General features: G+C 41.9%; 1 protein-coding gene across 2 annotated transcripts; it reads right to left on the bottom strand.

The window, feature by feature from the left end:
- Positions 1–7,629: 7,629 nt before the first annotated feature.
- Positions 7,630–22,539, bottom strand: SAR1B (secretion associated Ras related GTPase 1B). 2 transcript variants are annotated; one of them, XM_057371324.1, is made up of 7 exons: positions 22,306–22,539; positions 17,747–17,817; positions 14,774–14,893; positions 13,988–14,053; positions 13,321–13,424; positions 13,042–13,173; positions 7,630–11,476 (listed from the first exon to the last, which is right to left on the bottom strand). In XM_057371324.1, the coding sequence occupies exons 2-7, from the start codon at positions 17,799–17,801 to the stop codon at positions 11,360–11,362; spliced, it is 594 nt and encodes a 197-aa protein (XP_057227307.1). In that variant the 5' UTR covers positions 17,802–17,817; positions 22,306–22,539; the 3' UTR covers positions 7,630–11,359. The 2 variants fall into 2 exon arrangements, with proteins under 2 accessions (XP_057227307.1, XP_057227308.1); XM_057371325.1 differs by lacking the exon at positions 22,306–22,539 and adding an exon at positions 22,208–22,261.
- Between the last annotated feature and the right edge of the window lie 51 nt (positions 22,540–22,590).

Below are 22,590 nucleotides of genomic sequence, written 5' to 3'. Positions count from 1 at the left end.
GAGCAGAGCTGCTGAAATCCACATCACAGCTTTTTGCTTCCACGWACGTTTGCAGGGGAAAGCTGTAAACCACATTATTCTTCCTGAGTTGCTTATCTGATTAAATTGTTTCTCTTTGCAAGGGTTTGTTGGCCCCAAATAGGTGCCTATTTGCCCTTTCTTGSTCCCGAGTTTGACTYTCTGMTGCWTGWYTTCATGGAGAAATKCAGCAAACAGCTGCAAAGGCTGCTTCATTCCTTGAAAATGATCTGTTCCTCTCACACCAGCTCTGTGCACAGCAGTTCTGGAGATCGTTGCACAACTCCCGGAGCTCTTAAAAAMCGTCAGTGTTGAGAGGTTAAAGATTTTACAGCCTGCTGCCACCTATGGATGGAAGGAAAGCAGTGAGAGCAGGAATCCTCCCGGGAGCGTGTCTGACTGGAGCTGTGGATGAAGCCCTTGGCAGTGCGGAGATGTCCGCAGCCCACAAAAACACGGGCATTCTCCTTCTTCAGACAAACACAGCAAGGTGCAGGACTCCAAGGGCTGAGGGAAGGGTTTGGGAAATTGGCTACCATCATCATGTGATATGTGTAGTACAGAGAGAAAATAAGCCTTGKTTTTGGCTTGCTGGATTAATGTGATTACACTGATTTAATTGACAGACTGTGGCTTGCCTTCCCCTTTACCTATTTGTTCTGTTGTAATTAAATCCTTAAAAAGACTGTACATATTTGCATTGAGATTACTAAGGTGATAATTTCTGCGATAATACTCTACAGAGCACCTGAAATGGATATTTGTGGGGCCATGAAAACTACAGAGCAGTGTATTCCACCCTCACTGGAGGAAACAGGGTTATCGCTAATAAAGATAATGTGATAGATAACAACACATCTGTAGCAGAGCTGTGTTATTTTTATAGCACTGTACCTAGCGGAGCCCTTAGTCCATGAAGACTTTGCTCCTTGTTAGGGGACATCTCCCATCCCAAGAGGATCCCACCAGACCTCACAGGGAGCCCTCTGCCCTCCAGGACCAACCTTTATCTCACACTGGGCAAGGAGCAGAGGGCAKGGAGTGTGATGCAGATAAATGATCACAATTCAGTGTTATGTGAGATGTTGTTACACACACGATGCTCATACACATGGCATTCATTGATTTCTGCTGTGGGTATCCCCATGCACACTCTGGAAGTGGAAAAGGAGCTGAAAGCTCCTATGATCCCCTCATATCAGGCACCCACCACCTTACCCTGTAGAAAAAGATACAATACTTTCAGCACAGGGTTAAAGACATCCTATTGCTTTATTATTATTATTTTACTTTTTGTAATTTCATCAGCTCCTTGAAAAACCTGTTTTTCTTTTATCCTGAGTCATTTCACATGAAGCAACTATTGTTCTAAACTGTGACTCATCAGTTTGCATCACCACTTTCCAAACCCCTCGGGGGCACGTGGGCTTCAAAGCAGGGAATGGCAGCCAGCCTTTATTTACCAATAAATAAGCACTTCATTTCTGCATTGACTCATAGCTGGTTAAGCTTTGGTTTGTTCCTGTTCCTCGGTGAACCTGGAGTGATGGTTCTGTTTGCTTTTGTAATCGCCTTTTATGAAGAGCATTCGCATCTCGCTGACAATCTGTTTGCTGTTTAAATACAAATRCTTGCAAGGAGAGACAAGGATCTAAACCATGGTGCTGAAATACCTGGAAATATCAAGTTGCCAGAAACTGCCACGAGGCAGAAAACACAACTGTTGGTTAATGAAACACTTCTCATTACAAGAATTCACAGGGGAAAGGAACCCACCATCCAAATTATCCATTTCATTGAAGCTCTTACACAGATCCTAACTATATCTCTTTGAAATCTGAGTTAAAAGAGGTCTTTTGGAGATAGAAGCCACTCTGACACTCAGGGACACATCACCCCTGTCCAGCAAACGCAGCACCACCAGCATGTGAGGGATGAACAAATTTTGTGTGAGCGAAACTGAGCCTTGAGAGTTTAAAAGTGCAAAAATGAAAGGCTTGATCCTGCCTTTCCTATGCACCAAGACCTGAGTCATTCTCCTCCCGTCCTCCTGTTGCTGAATAAGAACCAATAAAGAGAGGAAACTAAGGCTTTTGGCAGCATTTGTCCTTCTAACCCCATAGTTGTCAAGATCGAACGATACTCAACACCTTATCCGAAATATCTGATGCTATACTTCCCTGTGGGACATAAATCAAATCATGGCTCAAATTTCCTGCAGCTGTAGTGTTGAGTGCTCCAGCAGACCCTTGCCATGGTCCCATTGGGCTGGGATTCATCTCAAGGGCAGGAGGATGGCACCAGGCATGGAGCAGCCTTAACACWAATAATTGTGTGAGGGGCTGGACTCGATCTTAGAGGGCTTTTCCAGCCTAAATAATTCTGTGATTCTGTGTGCCCAAGGCAAAGAAAAGCACGAGAACATCACAAGAACATCCCAACCTATGATTAGGATGATTTCTGTTGAACACCCCAAAAGTGGGTTGCACACCATGRTAAGTTTAAATTGGGGCATAAATTCCTGGTTTTCCCTAACAGCAAGTAGCCAACTGATATGAAATTTTAACAGTTATTTTCTTGTCTTCATACTCATCTATGCTGTCTTTTGGAAACATTTAGAAGGCTAACAGGACAACAATTTAAAAGTAATTTCTAGTCAAAATTCCACAGCAGTCACCAACACTTCACTGCTGGCAGAGCTGCCCAGCCAGGCAGTGTGGGGTATGGCTGCATTTGCATGGGAGAATGAGCTGAATTTGGGGCTTGAGGGTTTTCTTTGGCTCTTGTGCGGCAGTACCATGCCAGACTCGGCTCCTAATTGAATCCTCCCCATCAGCTTTCCAGTAATGTAGAAGGCTTGTGGGGGAAAACTGTTCTTTCCACTTCTTCACCTGATGCTTTAGCTCAAAAAACTCACAAATTTTCTAAAGGTCAGGACTGGGAACAGATTATTCCCCAGGGAGATACAGAAACACAGRCTATAGGGTCAGATGCAGGGTTACAACACGTGCCATATAGGYTGCTTTACACAGGAGGGAGATAAAKGCACATGCTGCTCCAGGAGTTTGGGGAATGTTGTGTGTGAATGGAGGGGCACCATCTGCTTCTGAAAGGACTGTGCTGAAGCATTTGCTGAAAATGAGGTGGGAGTTCCATTGCCTCTTGTGCAAGATGAGAAAATCAGAAATGAAGTAAATAAAAAGGACACAGATTTGTTGGAGCAAGTCCMAAGGATGCCACAAAGATGCTCTGAGGGSTGGAGCATCTCTGCTCTCTCAGCCACACARGCTCCAGGGAGACCTTAGAGACCCTTCCAGTGTYTAAAGGGGCTCCAAGAGAGCTGGWGAGGGACTGGGGACRAAGGCCTGGAGAGACAGGACAACAGGGAATGGCTKCAAACTGACAGAGGGCAGGGTTTGATGGGATTTTAGGGAGATATTCTTCCCTGTGAGGGTGGTGAGGCACGGACACAGGCTGTYCAGAGAAGCTGTGGCTRCCYCATCACTGGAAGTGTTCAAGGCCAGGTTRGATGGGTTTTGCTCTCCCTCCTTGCATGACTTTTYCACCCAGTTCCCAGGACAGGCTCTGGGTCTCCTCCCAGCTGCCAGGACTCCTGTGCCTGCTCAGGCAGGCTGCTTCCTGTCGCAGCAAGCTCCAGCCCAGTCCACCCTCCTACTCACCCCTCTGGCAATGGGCTGGATCCCAAAAGTCCCAGCCAAGGACTCAGGGTAGGACCAGCTCCATCCCCACCACAGCCTTGTACTCTGCAGGTCACCACTGCTACCATCTAATTAGTACAAAAGCAAAGCATCTCTCACATTTCTCTCACATCTTTTTTCTTTCTTTTATAATCTTGAGATGAACACTTTTTCATATTTTGCAGCAAGGAGCCAAATCTCAGCCATACATCTGTTTATTTCAGATCTGGAACATACAAAAGAAAATTGGTTTTTTTTGTGATTTTTTTTCTAGATGCTTTCTCTGTGAAGTGCTCTTGTGCCCACAAGGTATCTAAGGTATTATTACAGAAACTCRCAGCATTTTCCCTCTTACCTGGTAACACACTGAGTGTTTTTTTTGCTATATTGTGTGAACCTACTTCCCTTTCACTAAACATCTTCCAGTGGCACAATGTTCTGCAGCAAGTTTAAATTCACTTTGTACTCCSAGAGAGGTGCAAGTCGAATGACAGTTGACCAGGTCAGCCAAGGACTCCACCAGCCCCATCTCCACGGTGTGCATTTCATAATTTCATGTTTACGGAGACATAAATAGACTCATCCCACAGTCACATGTGAGGATCTGTTACACATTCTTCAYTGCAGTCAGACTTGCAGCAGCTCTRTTAACTTCARCCACAGAGACTCTAACTTTTTGGGTTTCCCTCATTTCTCACAAAATAATAAAGGCAAACAATATGTGTAAACCTCATGATGATTCTGTCTTGCATTCTGCCTGACAATGGCTCTGAAGACACAAGCAGAATTTCTTCTTTGATAGAGGCCCTTTTACAAATTTTTTTTCCCAGGATTTTTAAGCATCAAAGTGCTGGGAAAAAAGCTCCCCAAAATAACCTGGGAAAAAAAGAATTTTTTTTTTTTTGTTGGGAGACAATTAAAATTGTTATTGTTACAGATTAGGAAACAAAAAACTGTTATGGAAGTGGTAATAGTAGATAGGAGGACTAGAGGGGAACTGAAAAAAAAATACTATAAACCAAAAAGAAGTTCTCCATATGTACAAATCTTCAGGCACAAGTGTCAAATCATCATAACCTTCTTTTGGGGATGTTCATCAGAACTCCCCAGAGACAGCTCTCACAAACAGGGCAGTGAGCAAGAGCAAGTGGATAGGACACACTTCTAAAAACATGCTCGAGTAAACCTCTCATTTTGAAGGAACACCCATACTTCTTTACACCAATGGTGGTGCTCTGATGCCAGCAGCAAAGCACAAGCTCTAAAAAAGGGAAAACTACATTASTAGCTCTGCCTAACCACTGTTTCTGCAGGCAGCACCCAGAGTTCCAGGTGCTCTCTCTACTGGAGCTGCACATCTGAATTTCTCCCACATTATTTCCTGTAATTATTTATTTTCCAGTAAAGCAAAAGCACTTAATTTTCTCTCCTGCAGTCTCCTGATTTCTTTAATCCTTTAAAACCTACGAGTGAAGACTTGTAGTAAATGTCCTCTGCTAATGGATGTTAGTAACCATATTTTACAGAGGTTTATATAAAACCTCTTGTGTGTGTATATATATGTATACATTCATACRTACATATTGGAGATATATTACATACAAAGCAAGGCATAGAAGAGTTAAGTGGCATGTACAGGAGTCTTCCTTTTACAGCTTCAATTTACTTGAACCTAAACCAAATTCCCACTCTAACAGAGCAGAGAGGACGCAGCATTCRGGCACTGGGGCTGGAATCCAGAGCCTGGGCTGAACTCAGAATCCACCTCTGAGTGCCAACAGGCCATCAGAGGGCTTAAAATACAGTTTAAGTTTTGTAGCTCATGCTTTTKCTGGTCACAAGTTAGGTGCATTAAAGTGATCTCAGGTTTATTTTTGGGGAGMAGTGGCCCAAAGAAGCAGCAGTTTYCAGTGACTTAGCAAAGCCCAGCTTAATTGTAGGATGCTGGAGAGATTTTGAAATAACCTGACAGACGCTGGCATCACCACAGCCTGACTGAAATACATCTCCTATCACTCCCTAAATTCTCTCTCCTCTGCTTTCACAAGCACGAGTGTTTCCAAACACCCGCCCTGGGGTCAGCCCACACACGAGCTGTGGCAGAGCAGCATTAGAAGCCCTGTCCATAATTACTCTGCCTCTTACCTCACTGGCAAAAGGACATTTTTAAACTCAACTAATTCTTCCCTTCCTCCATTACACAGGGGGAACTTGGTCAAGTATTTCCTAGAGATGCTCACATGACCTAGAGAGCAGCCCCCTCCCTATGCCCCAGCACCATCCCCTTGTCCAGCCTGCTAGCAAAGCTTTTATCTTTCACCAAAATTTGAATAAACTCGAACTTAAATTCTGCCTTCCTCCCAAGAGCCACATTCACACTGGAAAGCAAACCCCTTTGCTTAGAACCCCATGTGTTATAAAAGCTAAGCTGCTCCAGAGCCTTGCCAGGGTAAGCTCGGGGTCTCCTCAGCTCAGCTTCACCAGTGGCTGCTGCAGCACTGCTCCCAGCCCAGCTTGTCACACCTCAGCCTTGTCCCCAAAGCTGCTGGACCATCCCTGAGTCGGGTACTCAAATATCASCAAGTGGTCAAGATCAGGTCTCCAACAGCTCATTCCTGTCCCAAGCTTCTGCCAAGGGTTTGCTCCAGCGAGTGCTGCTCCTGGGAGTTCATTGAACCACTCTGACAGCAAAGTAGCACTCTGCAGGGGGAAAACCTAACCAAACAATAGAAATTCTTACTTGCCTGCGCCAAAACCAGGCATTTGGACCCAAGAGGGAAAGCATGCCTTCACGTTCTCCTTTTATGAGGAGAGCGTTTATTTACATTTAGGAAGGAGAATCAGAAATTACAAGTAGGTCCAAGCTGTGCAGCCCACAAATTGCAGGTTTTTCTGCTGTTCTTTTACCTTGGTATCTACTGAATCTTGTCACGGTTGGGTGCAACACAGTGAATGCCACACTTAAGAGTGTGCCAAGGACAGGGCCCAAAATGCCACTGATTTACAGGGTTTGTGCACTATCTCCAGTAGCTTCTGTGTGAGGGAGGCTTCTGACATTCTGTTAAGGACATAGGCAAATGGTGCCAAGGTTAAGGAGACACCACTTCCTTTGAGGCTGCTGTGAGAGCTCTTCCTGCTCAGGCAGAGACCAAGCATGAGCTAATCCCTCCAGCCATCAGCATCACCAAAGGTAAAACAAGGACAGGAGCCCTTTGTTTCACAAGAGTGATGAAGCAGCACTAACAGACTGAAAGCTCTGAGACCCTGAAATGAGAGGCATCGAAGACTCCAAAATATTACCATACTTACTATGATGCAACATGTGCAGTAAGAAACAGGGTTTTAGGAAAAACAAGGGATTTTTTTTTAATATTAATTTACTGTATCTGCTCACCAATTTTTTTTTTTCTAATTCAAAAGCAGACAAGTAAAAATAATTTGAAAAAAGTAAACTAAGGAGAACTTATGCTTAGGGTTGGAAAATAGTTCTCTATCACAGCAGGTTAACATACTTCCTTGGGGAAGTTTGTTAAGTCTGAACTCAGTGGCAATCCCCACTCCACAGTCCCAGCAAAAGGGCCAATCCTAGAGTGCAGCTGGATTCTAAGGAAGCATCAGTCATCTGAAAGATTACATCCTTCCATCTTATTTTACAATTGCAACAAAGGAAATATAATTCTTCCCATGTTCAAAGAGTTTTCCAGATAGAGGACTTTTTTCCATGCACCCATGAATAGCAGTTGAACTAAAAAGAACTAATACTATACCCATCTGAGAAAACCCAAACTCATGCCAAGACCATATAATGTGCACACTTTTTTTCTTGATTTTAATAATTTGACAAGAACTACCTGTTTAAAACTCCTTTTCTTGGAATTTCAAGCAAAATTTTATTTTATATTCCCAATACTTATACTTCAAGCATGGGATGTGACAACATAATAAAAAAAAACCAAACACTTGACAACATGTTAAAGAACACTTCCATCTTCAGCTTTTCTTCTGCAGTTTATTACATAAATTACGCTTTTAAACATTTAGAGCACTCACATTTCAGAACAGAAACACCAGTGCAAAGAGTGGTTTGTCCAAGTGCAAGGAAGTTACATGTCCCCACTGACACCAGTGGATGAGGCTGCAATGTAACTCCTCAGTCCACAACTGTATGACCAAAATGTGAGCACGTTGTAGTCGACAGAAACACTGGGCTTTGGATGGTAATCTCCCACAACAAGCAAATGCTTTGACAGTACAAACAGGAGAAGAACAATCTCACCTCCAGCAGACCTGTGAATTCACTGGGATTGGAGACCACCTCCATCATTTTTCTGAACTGACATTACTATAAATAAATGGATGGCAAATGTTCTATTTGATGCTCAGTTCCAATTATCAAAACACAATAAAGCTCCCATGCATGCAGGTATTGTACTCCAGTGAATGCCACAGGCCACCTTTGGCACCTCACAGACAGGACCTGAACACAGAAATAATCCTGATCTGGCAAGAGGATAAATGAGAAAGCTTGGAGAGCCTTYTGATCTCCAATGCCAATAATTGTTGCTGAAACATTTATTAAACCAAGACTGAAATACAGCATTCACCTCTCATTATACAGTACATACAAGACCCCAATTTTAATTACATCCAAGTAAAATAAATCTTATTCATCCCAGAGATGCTAGCAACTGGGGTCACTGTAGTGAAATACAGGCCACTGTCAGAAGTAGTTATTAAGATCTCAGAAATCTGCATTAATTTTTCTTAAGGAACCATTGCAATGCAAAAACAAAACGAGACAATTCATAAATAACATCTTTATTAATGAGTTTTCTTTTTCACATTCTTTAAAGTGATGTTCAATTGAAATCTGCATAGTCAGGAGTGCAAAAAAAAAAATAATATAAGTCAGACCCAAATGTGAATACTGTTTTTTTTTTTTTTAAGCAAGACTGGTCAGTCATAGGAATAAAATAGAAATAAATGGCCAGGGAGATATGGAGGGGGTGGGGATGAGAACCACCAGTAGAATTCTCATCAGTATATTTGTCTATTAATGAAGTCTTCACACAAAGACACACAACACTCATTCACATTCATGTGTACAACAGAATGTAAACTACAGAAGAAAGGTCCTTCCTCTGCTGAATGAAATGAAACAGAGCAAGATTATTTATATATTTCACTGAGCATTGATCAGCTATTCCAACAACATACTCAGGTGGATAACACAAGGTCCAGGCTTCTTCATGCCCTTATCACAATCACATTTCAGCCACCATCCACAGCAGGAACCAGGAAATCGAGTGTTTCCATAACACTGAGAATTATTCTTAACACACACTTTTAAGCACCATCACCACCTTTCCTTTTTAATTTTTAATAGGATTRCCCATTTCTTCACTGCTGTTGTTCATGGTTGGTTGGAAGAGCAGGTGAAGAGGACCTTTCCATGCCCGTGCAATGGCTCAGCCTGTGGAAGTGCAGCAGAGTATCTCCACCTCCAGCTTCATTTCCATAAACACAGGCAACACAATCCCAAATCTCTCACATCAACACCACAATGTGACTCTGCAAGTAGTACTTTTAATATTTACACCATCTCGTTATTTAGCTGTAGTTCTCTGCATTATAACAATCATCAGAAATACCTAGAAGAAAAAAACGAGAGGCATATCCCCTACATAATGGCTGTAGGTAGTAAAGACACACACTGTCCACACGCTGGTGAGAGGCCACTTCTTACCTCCAGTTTGGATTTCTGCAGCAGAGACATCACTCTACAGCTGAGCATGAGTTTAAATGCAGAATTCTCTATGTTGGTCATTTGGAAAAGCCATCCAATACCATCACACTGAACTTCACCATGCACAAACTGGGCTTAATGTTTTGCATGTGATTCTACAGTAATAAACTTCATTTACAATTTATATCAGTTAGGTTTTGAATTATTCAGATGCACAATCTAGGACTGTGGGGAACTGATCATCAATATTCAATCATACCAGTTCRTATCTGGGCAAAGAATAAGTTTAATTTATTTGCTTTGTGCCTACAKCCTTTAAATCTGAGATTGAAGCCCAGAGGTCAAGAGAAAGTTATYTGTGAAATCAAACCAATCAGAAACACATTTGCTGCCATGGATATTGGAAACATAAGGCCTAAAGTATTTTGGAGAAGATGTACAACAGGAAGTAAAAGAGATTCAGTACAACTTGCAGCAGTTTGTACTTGTACAAGGGGAGAACAAACGACACGGTGAAACTCAAACCCATCATAGAGAAATGGTGGCTCCAGGGCTGAAACCCCACTTCATTTGGCAAATTAAGAGTAAAACASGCCCAGCACATGGAAGCACCAACCACAGCTCCCAGCCAGCATCAATAAAATGTGCTGCAACACCCTTTCTTCAGAGATAATCCRCTTTCTCCTTGGGGAATTAACACTCAAAAGCAGGGAAAAAGCAGTCAGAAATTGGAAAGAGGGACTGAATTTTACCMCAGAAATAAGTCCCCTGTGCAGCCAGCAGCTGCCACACTGGCCAGGTTTCAGGGCAMAACCACATAAAAGAACCCATCTTGTCCCAGTTCAAAATACCAAAAATAAAACTGGCCATTGGGTGTGAGCTGGCAAATTTTCAAAAGCAGCAATAGCAACCCATTTTTTCCCTCGAAATTTCATGAGCAAGTCTTCTAGACTCAAAAATGAATGAAATTGGAAACAGGATATTTAGTGCTGGTTTAGAATTTAGTGTATTCCAAATTTCTTCAGAAAGAAACTGTATTTCTTRTGTCACATCAGGGGCTTAATTCAAGAGACCAGTACATTAAGACCACTTTTTTCATTAGTTGAAGATTCACTTTGGCACAGCTAATTTGCACTATTTGTATTTGTGGTGATTATAAGGGCATCACATTAGATTTTTCCTTTACTGTGCAAAATCCTAAAATAAATACTATTTAATAGTCTGAAAAACCCACCTTACTCTACCCTACAATGAAACTGCTTCATGGCCTGCTTGTGTTTCAGGAAAATATCCCACATATTCAGATCAGCCTCACTAGTTAAGACACATTAAAATGAAACATTTCCCATTAAAGTTGCCAAAAACTGGATTTAAATTTATTGCATGACGTTGCATAAGAAAGTGTATTATTGAAAACTGTAAGGCATCATGCAATTATCCATCAGCTAATTATTTATTATTCCTTGAAAGATGGTTATATACTCTAAAGTTATAAAACCAGTTTCAAAAAAGTACATAAAAAATTTAACATAAGCATTAAATATTTTTCACATGTTCATCATTTTCAGCTGTTAAAAAGTGCATTCAAACATACTGTACTGGAAAGTTGCTCTGACCAAAAATGGTGCTGGAGACTCATTAAATTAAAAGCTGCAAAAGGATGTTGCATGGGATTAGAAAGCTCACAGGTTGTGGTATTAAAACTTACAAACTTGCCTGAAATAATTCTTCAATCTTCACACTTACAATTTAGCATCAATGATATAATTAGCTAAAAATGTGTATTTTTAAAATTGAACAGTCAAGAGAATTCAAGTTACGTACACTGAGTGATCAAATAAGGAGCAGACAACATTGAGACCCRGGCCAGGACGTGCTGCTGTGATTTTGGCAGGGATCAGTTGATGTACTGGGCCATCCAGCGGAACCCCTCCCCGTAGCCTTGTCTCTTTAGCACACTGCACATGAACACCTCCAAGGGCCGGGCATTCAGATCCTTCAGTGGTGTGCTGCCCTGCAGAGAGACACAAACACTCCCTTACAGTTCCCTTATAAAACAACATCTATTCTACATGTGCATTTGTTTCTATAGAATGCCCTTATTTAACTCACATTTGATATCAGAATTTTAGAGAATAAATTAATCTGAAATCGTTGAATGGGTTGTGCTGGAAGGGATTTTAAAACTCATCYCATTCYAMCCCTTTGCCATGGGCAGGGACACCTTTCACTAGACCAGGTTGCTCCAAGCCCTGTCCAAACTGGCATGAAAGCACTTCCAGGAATAGGGCATCCCCAGCTTCTCTGACACCTCCACACAGAGGCCAGAACATGTGACATTTATCTCAGTAACTTTTACACAAGGAATACACTGTGTGTGTTTTCATGTGCAAACACACTGGAGAGGGAAGTATGTGAAACCAGAATGGAACAGCAAAYGTGGAGAGAATTTTAGAGCCTTTATTTGGTTTTCATAGTTCCCTGCTCTATTTCCAAACATATAAAAAAAGCATCTTTGCTACAGATTTTAGGACTGACCAAAGCAAGAGTGCAAGGTTGCCAAGTCTTGCTTGCCAAGATCAGCACAGTTCAATAAAGCTGTTGCTGAACTGGAGATCCTCAGTGGTGTTTGTACTTCATCAAATACATGCAGTGCAAAAACCAAAAAACAAGAGGTTAAAATGCAGCAAACAAGAAAAGTAAAGATTTGTGGCTGCTTGACCTATGCTCTGACTGCCACTGAGCTTTAAGGGAGCCACCTAAGAGTGAATAAGCACAGAAGAATTGCAAGGCAAGTGCCCTCAGCAGAGCTGGTCAGCTAATGGGAGCTGGGATGGAAGCCACAGTGGAATGACTCCATCAGCTGCAAGGAGGTGTCTTTCCAAGGCCAAGGACARTGGAGCAACCTGTTTCTAATGCCCACAAGCAGAGCACTGTATTTACTTTACATTAAGAAGAGTTAAAGTACCACAAAGATCCATATTAAAAATCTGCCTTGTTGCTACAAATGCCACTAGGAACCTTTTCCTTCTCACAATCTACAAACTTAGACTTCTACAGGGACATAAATTGATCTCTGAGCTTTAGGCAAATATGTTAAGTAGAAAATTATTAAAGCTTGCACTTGAAATGAGAAAATTCACTTAGTGAAAGACTCTATTCAGCTTTCTCTGTAATTCATTCTACAACTACAGCCTCTGAAAACTCAGTTTAAAAATAGTGCATAAGAAAGTAGAAGTACTAGAAATTATTCTAGATACAAATATATTTTCTTAAAAAAATGTGGCATTAAAAATGATGTGAAAAGTTGTAGTAGAAATACATCTAACACACACACACAGAGACCCTTGGATTCATTCTATATACTGTTATTATGTACTAAGTACTTTATAAATTAGAAAAACATTTATTTTGTACAGCAGGAGCAAACCAGAGTCAACACACAAATAAGGCAAACAAACTCCCTAAGCAAAAAACAAAAAAAAACAAAAAAAAAAAAAAAAAAAAAAAAAAAAAAAAAAAAAAAAAAAAAAAAAAAAAAAAGAAAAAAAAAAGGAAAAAGAACAAAAGCAGCAATACCTTTCCTGTTGTCTGGCCATATAGACCAAATGTCTCTCGTAACCTCTCTTCACTGATGGCTTCAGGTCTGTCAATCTTGTTACCAAGAATTAGGATAGGCACATTAGCAATAGTTTCATCTGTCATTAGTGACTGCAAAGGAATGGAGAAAGAARGACTGATTAATTTAGAATACAGGTCAAATCACTACCACACACATGCAGGTGACAGCAGAGYTCTGATGGGTGTTTGAGCTTAGTTCTTAGAAGTTCCAATTTTCAAAAGCTTATTTAAACTTACATCAAGTTCTTCTTTTGATTCAAGCAATCTTTCATGATCTGCACAGTCCACTAAGAACACAATGCCATTAATTGCAGGCAGGTAGTTYTTCCACACTCTGCGAGCTACAGGAAAAATAAGAATTAAAAGAAAATTACCCCCAAATTCAGAGCGATGCACACTGGTAATTAAGAAGCAACAAGTGTGTGGAATTATTAATTTGATTTTCTTAAAGTCTTAGCTTATGCTGTCAGTCTTTGGGATGCAATTTCATGTTTTACAAAGCTTGAAACAACAGAGAATAATTATCATTCCCTCTACTGTTATCACTATTCTATCCCTAATGAACACTGATGTATGGAAACAGTTTTGTTCCCCAAGGATTATGTCAACAAAGGTAGGTTTGAAGCACAAAGCTTACAGGTAAATATAAGCAATTCTAAGTACAAAACTCCTCTTCACAGTATTAACTCCTCTTCAAAAGTTTCTGCTCTACTGCAGCTCTTGCCAAATCATATTTAGGATTTGTGATCAATGGTGGAGATAAGCAAAAGAGCAGCCAATGTCTTTTACGGTGTCACAGAAGACAAACTGGGTAGCTCAGTTTCTGSAGCAGGGCTGTATTTCTGATTGGAATCAAACACCAGCCCAGTTCAGTGCGCTTAAGTGAGCCAACAAACACTCTTACCTTGAGCATGTCCACCCAGATCAAAGGTAGTGAAAGTCATGCCAGCAATTGTCAGCTCTTCTGAAGCTGGAAATACACATGATTATGTTCTATTAACGATTATGCAGTGCATTGGAAAAGTCTAGCCTTGTAGCACATAGATTTTAGTCTTTTGGTTCTCTCCAGTGGTTTTTTATTCAAGAAGCAAACCATTAAAACATGTGTGAAATATCTACAATGCTAAGAACAGCAGAGTATTTGTACATTATTTATCCCTACATRTTACACAAACAACAGTTGGCTCTGGCATCTGGTTTGCAAAAAAGATTATGCATTTGGATTTTGTGTTCAATACTGTTCAAGGTTTCTCCTCTTCACATCCTTTTCCTATTTCTCACCTCCTTACTGGATTTCCCCAATCCACATTTTCAACCTGTGTTGAACTTTTTCTCCCGCAAGGTTACCAGGATAACAATTACACAGCAACCTCTGAGACATCAACACTAATGTTCCAGTTATACAGAGAAACCGTTCCCAAAAACTGCAAGCCTCTGTTTCTCACAGCTTCTGTAGTATAAACTCTTAGTCATCATTTTGCTTGTTAATCACCTCCTAATTTTCAATGTAACACACTGAGCTGTCCTACATGTTTTTTTCAATATAACTTGAACCATCCATGGATTGCAATCCCAAAAATCCTTTTGTTTCTCCCCAGTTACACTGGCAGTCTTTTGATGTATAATCAGACCCTGCTTTTTYTGCAACCCTTAAAATGCTTTCTAGCTAAGAACAGCACTATTAACTTACTGGGGTGTAACGTGGGGACRTGTTGTCCCAGTCTGTCATCTTTGAGCATGTGCAGCAGTGTAGTTTTTCCAGCATTGTCCAGTCCAAGAAACACTAGTTTCCCTGATTTCTTGTACAGTCCTAGAAAAAAAAAAAAGGACCTAGTGAATAATCAGTTCAATCAGCAGGAGTTCATTTCTACCACTAGAGATGATTTTGCTCCCAGGAACAAAATGCTACAGTCACGGTACAAAATACAGAGCAGGCAAACTCCACCACACCTTTATCAGTGCCCTTTATCCATGTCCTCCTGTTCGTACAAACTACATTCCCACTTACCACATGCCTRCTGCACCAGGTAATGTACAGCTTACAGGATGCTTGGCAGGAGCAGGAGAAGCACACAATTGCTGTGAATGTGTCAATCATGGAAATGAATTTGCATTATCCTGGGAAAAGTATGGCAGAACACGACTAAATGTTGCTAATGTGGTTTACTCTGCCTCAGCAAAAGGACAGTTCATGGGTGGTGGACAGGYAGGTACAGACCCAGCACTAACAGCAGGCTCTGGAGCATGGTCCATTCTGAACCTGAACTCTGTTCAGCTACCTCCAATTACAGCAAAACACTTGTCTGAGGCAAAAAGAAAATTCAGACCTCAATTAGAATATTACAGAGAAATTGGTTAAAATGTCAATAGCCATAATTTGGGTATGTATTAATTCTTTAATATTGGTTCATATATTATTTGGACAAAAAGTAACTTTCACTCATACCCCCAGGAGAACTGTTGGCTACATCCTGAATGGCATTGTCAGGGAATTTTGACATACTTGTTCCCATGTGACATTGCTTTCCTAACAGGAATAAGAAATTTTATTTTCATTGMTTGTCAGCTTTATAAAAATGCCTTCTGCCCTTCTTCTCCCCTCCACTTGTAACCTCAGAAATGCAACAGTTGCTGTGAAGGAGAGGAAAGATGTTTAAAACACGAACACCATATTTTCTTAAACTGGAGATTATCAAAGGGCAATTTTCTTACAACTTGTCATCACTGTATCCTTTGCCAGAATTAGTTTTCATTGCCTCAAACTCATTGATATTCAAAGTAAAACATTAAGATAAATTAAATTTAAAAACAAAAAAATCAATCCTGCTCTGTACTTAGAAAAGCCTATCTTCTCTAATGTACTATCCTCATGTATTGGGATGTGAAGCCAACCCTGCTGATGCCACAGCATTCCAGGGGTGGAGTAYCTCTGCCCAGCAGACCTTTACACCACTGCTGTTTGTTCACCTCTCCCTCTGCCTTTAGACTCATCTCAGGGATCACATTCCAGCTGGACATGTTTTGTAACTTGCATTTCTCTCCTATTCCTCACCTTTTTTCATTAATGATCTTTATTACTCCAGGTCCTGTACAGTGTCTTCACAGTTCYTTCAAATATAACAACTCCTACCTCCCAAACTCACCTTCTCACATGCTCATATATGTATAAACTATTAAACAGAGTGGAGGCGAAATTGTTAATATTTATAGAGAAAGAAGAGGACCAACATTTTCAGATAGTACTTTACAAGAGAAACTCCAGTTCACACTCACCTCCCGAGTTAAACAAAACTCTACTAACCTATAGTAAAACAATAACATTTCTGCCACTCTCAGTCTGCACATCCAGGAGTTTTTGCTCCCCAGTTAGATGCTGTTGGCTTCTCCAAAACATTTCAACCTTCCCAAGTGTCCTTCACAGCAGAAACACAAGACTAACAAGCAGCCATACTTCAGCTGTTATATGACCAGAGTTTATATGTATATATGAAAATTACAAAATGTTTTTGTGCATTCCAAAAGTATGTGTGCAAAGATGTTCTTCCTAAAGTGGTCCCATCAGCCTGCTGACAGTACAGCACAGGGAACTGTGAGGAGTTTCCCAAACATGATCTGCTTTCTTCAACTCTAACTGAGAATGCAAAGAGAAAGTGTTTCTTTYGGAAAAAGAGGGGCATGTAAGAGGGAGCTACTTCAAGCCCCTCTATCTTTCACCASAATTGGCCTTTGCTTGCACAGGAAGAGCAGGCCAGTGTGCAGTAATCACTGTGCAGCTACGGAAGCAGAGATAAGAAAGATTAGTCAACTTAGTTAAAATTTTACTGGCTAACATTTTGATAGCAGGCCAAGGGTCTGACATTCAGTGCAAAACTTTAAACTTTCAACTGATAATAGGTAGGTTGCACAGCTTGCCCTGATTTCATAGCCTCAAATGTTTYCTGACCACTTCAGTAAAACCCTTTGAACTTGGAAATTGTGTGTTTTACCTATGTGATCACAATTTCTGATCCTTTTTTTAGTGTCCTATCATTCATTTTCCTCCTGGTTGTGGGGTTTTTCCACCTTGAACTCATACGGATTGCAGACTTTTTTGGCCTGAGAATAATTTTCTGAGGCTCTTGAGTATATGACAGTGAAGTTTCACACTGATTTCTGTGACACAGAACAGAAAGTCACAGAACAGAAAGTCACAGAACAATGCACTGCTGAACATGAGACGGGGCTTCAATATCTGGCACTAATTTTTTGTAGATAGTCCCGCCTATTTAGATTCTGAAATTATATTCTCATGTGCAAAAGAATTGAATTAAAATAACTGAGTTCAGTTCTTTACAGCAGAGAAAATCAGGRGAAGGCCCATAAAAGCCAGCCAACTGAATTACACCAGCTTAAATGTAATATGATGAGAAAAGTCCAACATGTTACGATCATGAAAGAAAATGTAATTTTTTCAAGAAGATAAAGATTAYTGTAGGATGGAGTGGAGTGCACACTACAGAAATGCTCAGTATTGATAAATGGAATTTTTGTGTGAATGTTACTGAACATACACTAAACCAAATATTATTGTTTACATAGCAGCCTTATTTGAAGATAAGAGAGGTGAACAGGTATTTTACACAAGAACAGCAGAAAGGAAAAGGTCCAAACAATAATGACTTACCTAAAAACTGCAATACACTACTGAAACCACTGTAAATCCAATCAAATAGGAACATATCTGAATCTTATAGTCTGAAATAAAGAGAAAACATAAATCATGTAAGTTCTGTCAGAACAGCACATTAAGCATTGTAAAATATTTATAGGTAACAAAAGTAATTCAAAATCCTGGGTTAAAAATAAAAATACAATTTCATTTTGGTAAACTGTATCACAGACCAATTAGGTAACAATAGCAAAGATTTTCCCCTCCTTTGGGAAAACACTATGTGGATGGAAGTCTTTGTGAGCAGTAAAAATAATTTTATCCTAAATACAATTTGCTGAAGGTGTGTGATGATCCAATGAAGATTTTAAACAGAATCTTCACTTTTCAATTGGGAAAAAGTGGCACTTTGAAGGGTGCACTAGAGGGATATCAGTGCAGTGTTAGTGCTCCAGCCGTCCCTGGGAGCCACTAGGGTTCAAAGCAGAGGCAGTAAGAAGTGAAGAAGTTTTGTGGAGTTGAATCTAGAGAAGTTTGATACCAAATAAATCCCTATTGTCCACACAGAAACTGTCTGTTTGGCTTGTTATAATAAACAACTACCTAGTACAAAGCACCGGAATTACCCTTCAAAGACAGCGACTTCCTGTATTGTCCTGAACAGGCTGCCACAATTCAAACCTTAAAAGCAAAATTTCTGTTTAGTAAAAACCACCTGAACTCCATATTTCCCACTGAATTCCTTCAGTTTAGATTTGAGAAGGCTGAAATGAGAGGCAGTACTAGGTTCATTGTGTAGACATGAGCAATTAATTTCCTAGCTTTCATCTTATTTTCCTCACTACCTAAAGTGAGGATAACCATAGAAGCACTGAGGCTGAAAAAGACCTCTAAGATCGAGTCCAACTGTTAGCCCACCACCACCRTGTTCAACACTTCAACCACATCACCAAGGGCCACATCCATGGGACTTTTGAACACTTCCAGGGATGGCRATTCCACCACTGCCCTGGGCAGCTGTGCCAGGGCTTGGCCACCCWTTCAATGAAGAAATTTTTMCTAGTWCCTAATCTGAATCTTTCCTGACACAACTTGAAGYTGTTWCCTCTCATCTTGTCACTTGTCACCTAAGAGAAAAGAGCAACCCTGACCTGGCTACAACCCGTCAGTGAGTTGTAGAGAGTGATGAGGTTTCCCCCAAGCCTCTTTCTTCCAGGCTGAGCATCCCCAGCTCCCTCAGCTGCTCCTCATCAAGCTTGCACTCTAAATCACACTGAAAGCACCAGTTTGACACAGTGAACTGTGAGTATTTTAGTTCTCTTGAAAGATTAAAGGGCAACATCCTTAGAAGCCTTTAGCCAGCTAATTCCTACTGRAATGCATGACCCCTGTGGACACTGCCCTACAAAAACTGGACTGCACCGCTAACACAGATGGCAGAGGCATCCATGCTGCTACAGGTTCTCACCACACTTGTTTAGAAGCTGCAGGGCTGCCTTGGGGCATCACAAGAGGATTTCAAGGCAGCTCTGAGCCTGGAGCACAGCACACAGGAGTCAAAACACAGGTCTGAACCAGCCTAAAATCCAGGCACCTGTCATAGTATTTATCACATATGCTCATGACAAAGAGTTCCTTTGCTACGCAACAACAGGTACATTATACAGAGATAATGTGGGAAGAGGAGGATTGAATATTTAATGACATTTGACTCCACTGGAACAAAATCTGTTCAGATGACRAAGCACCAGGTGTCTTGGTTTCGCCACAACTAGCCCTGAAACCTTTACCCACATCTGCATTACTCTGAACAACTCAACAGCTGCAACAGGCACAGATTTTAAGAATACAAATCAAATATGCTTGTCAATGCATAAACACCCAGTTACACAACGTCATGACTGAAACTGTCCCTTGCGTGGCTAAAAAGCAAAGGTCAAGAATAAGCAAACATGGCAGAACACACACGTCAGCAGATTTATTTATTGCTTGAGCAAAATACCAATCGAGAAAAGCCTCTGTGGGGCTTAGGAAAACGATCGACTCAAATAACCTGCAAATCAGGGCAAACAGCGTGATGTAAGAGAAGTGCTCAGATTACTGAGGTGAGAATAACKACAGTGTTCAGTTGGATTAACCTTTTCCATCTATTACACTTAGGTTTACAAAAAAACAACCACCAAAACAATCTTCATGATTATAGAAAAAACTTGAAGGAGTGAGATTCAAATGATTAACTTGAGAAGAGGATTACTCCACTAACACAGCTGAAGTGGCATTAATACTGGTTCAATTTCTATCACYGTAAGAAAAGTGCTGTTGGAAACACAGCTATCCAAATCCTCCCAGAACAGCCTCCGTATCAGCTGGCAGCCRTTAAAGGAAAACACTTTCAAAATGGGAAAAAAATGGACAGCTAATTGTAAATGCACACAGGTAGTATTTGAATAGAGATATTACATCTACTCTTATCACACAAGAAAAATAACTACATAATTCGGAGCTGTGTCAAATCAAAGTGTTCCAAAGCCACAGTAGATCTGCATTGGTTTCCAGAGWTGTTACACTGAGAGCAAGTTTAGGAGAGAGCTGAGGTTGTTGAATATACACAGACTCAAACTGTCAGGCTCATGTTAAAAACACTAGAAAAGCAGAACAATGAAGACTCCAAAAATCACCGTTCACAAGCCAGGATGAAGACAAAGATACTATTTTAAGGTTATTTCAAGGGTTGATTTGAAAATGAACCACTGGAAGCAGACAAAAGTTTTGAATGAAAAACTGTGCTGGACCAAAACAGTCTTTTGATACCAACTACTTTTACAGACATCATCAACTCACTGTGTCTCCCCCACAAAAATACCGAAGTTAACTTTCTAGCATCAYTTCAGTAACAGATATCTGCCACTGAAAAACGTCCCCTTCAACCCTGGTGAATGTTATTCCATCAGCAAAGCATCACTCAGTAATTCTTGTGGAGTCCCATCCACCACTCCATAGACCAAGGACGTGGGTTCACTTACTGAAGACTATGGGGAATAAGGAATTCCCACACAGTGGCTCTGGTAACACTGAGCCAGCCGCCTGAAAGGAAAGCTGCTGACAGCATGGACCAGCAAGCAAACTCACTCACACTTCTTTTATCTTATGAAAACTAGGAATTTTTTTCCTCCTACTCTCAATTTGCTTTTTTTCTAGCTAAAAATTCATCATTTCACTTCCAAGCCTTAGGACAGTGCTTACATCCGAAGCCTCTCGAAGTTGAAATAAGAGACAATACCAGGCTTTTAAAGAGAGTTTTAAATGCCTTCAAGGAACAATTAGGAAACAGAAACCAGTTACACCCAAGCTGAACAACTCTTGCATGAACTGGGAACACACTGTGCTACACCTGTGTGGGGACTATCAGCAAGAACCAGGGAAGAAATCTCAGTCCAGCCTGACTTCATCAAACCTCCACCTCAACCAGGGTTCAGTCCAAAAACACGACCTCCAAGCAACCGCTTAAAGCCTACTGCCAAGGGTGTATTTTTAGTTTTTCAAGTAGGATGTAAATATGATCACTTAAAAACTGTAATTTCACACATGATCACTGTAACATTATAAAGTATTACCRCAGGCAACGAAAGTCAAAATCACTAGGAAACTCAGTGAATAAATGAGATTCTGTAATGCAGTTTATTCTTTGATTTGAAACTGCACTTGGATGTTGCACATTAAAAGCTAAGGAAAGGCAGAGAGCTCAAAAATGAGGTAAGGAAGGGCATAGAGTTCCTTTAGGTATTTTAATCAGATTTTGACAGCCACTCATCTTTGAGACAACAGAGTTTACCTGTGAAGACAGCACCACAACACACGAATTTCTAAGGACACCTGATATTGAGGTTTAGCCGGCCCTGGTTCACAAAGCCCAGCTGTCAGAGCACACCCTCACTGCAGGGCTGCTGCAGCCATTCACTGACTTATSAAAAGCACCCTTAAAAGCAGTAACTTCCGAAGAAATAACAACATTTCCAGCAAGTGTTGCCAGGTCGATACAACGTGGCAGACGGCTGCCCAGGGAGGCTGCAAGGTATCTGTGGGTTACGGGGTTGCTTAACGCTCCTCAGCATCACAGAGCCACCGAGGCCGCGCTGCTGCGGACCTGCGAGCAGCAGGACAGCCTCACGGACCAGGCACTGCCCCCGGGGGTCCGAGCAGCCCCCAGGGCTGCACCGGGGGAGAAAAAGAGGCGAAAGGAGGGACAGGAGGGAAGGGAGGGGAGCGCCCGCCCCCAGCCCCTTGGCAGCGCGCTGCCCGCGGCCCCGGGCAGGCCGCGGTTTGTCGGGGCGCGCAGGGACCCCCGGCCAGGCCCCGCCGCGGCCCGAAGGCCGCTCCCAGCAGGACACAGGGACGGCCCGGTGCCCTGTGGGGCTCGCCCGGCTCTCCCGCCAGCCGGGGCGGGCAGACCGCTCACCACCCGCCCCGCTCACCCACCGCCGAGCCTGAGATGYTCTGGGATTTGGGCAGCACSGACACSGACACCGACACSGACMSRSACMGACACCGACACCGACACCGACACCGACACTCACCCGCGGCTGCGCCCGCTCCGCCCCCCGCGGCTCCTTCCGGCACCGGCACCCTCGGCGCACGCACTCGGCTGGGTTCGGCTGGGTTCGGCTGGACTCGGCTAGGTTCGTCTGAGAGGGCGTCGTCTCTCCGGGTTGCCTTCGGCTAGGTTCGGCTGAGCTCGGCTCGGTTCGGTGTGACTCGTGTGTGTTCGGCCAGGTTCGGTTCGGCTCCTCGTGGCTCCGCCCCCCCGAGTCCCCGCCCAGCCCCGCCCCCGGCTCCGCCCTCTTAAGCCGCAGCGGCGCTCC

The sequence above is a fragment of the Malurus melanocephalus genome, unplaced genomic scaffold (genome assembly GCF_030028575.1).
Source record: "Malurus melanocephalus ecotype Western Australia unplaced genomic scaffold, MMel_1.1 scaffold_144, whole genome shotgun sequence".
Taxonomy (NCBI): domain Eukaryota; kingdom Metazoa; phylum Chordata; class Aves; order Passeriformes; family Maluridae; genus Malurus; species Malurus melanocephalus.
This window is presented reverse-complemented; position numbering and strand designations above follow the sequence as displayed.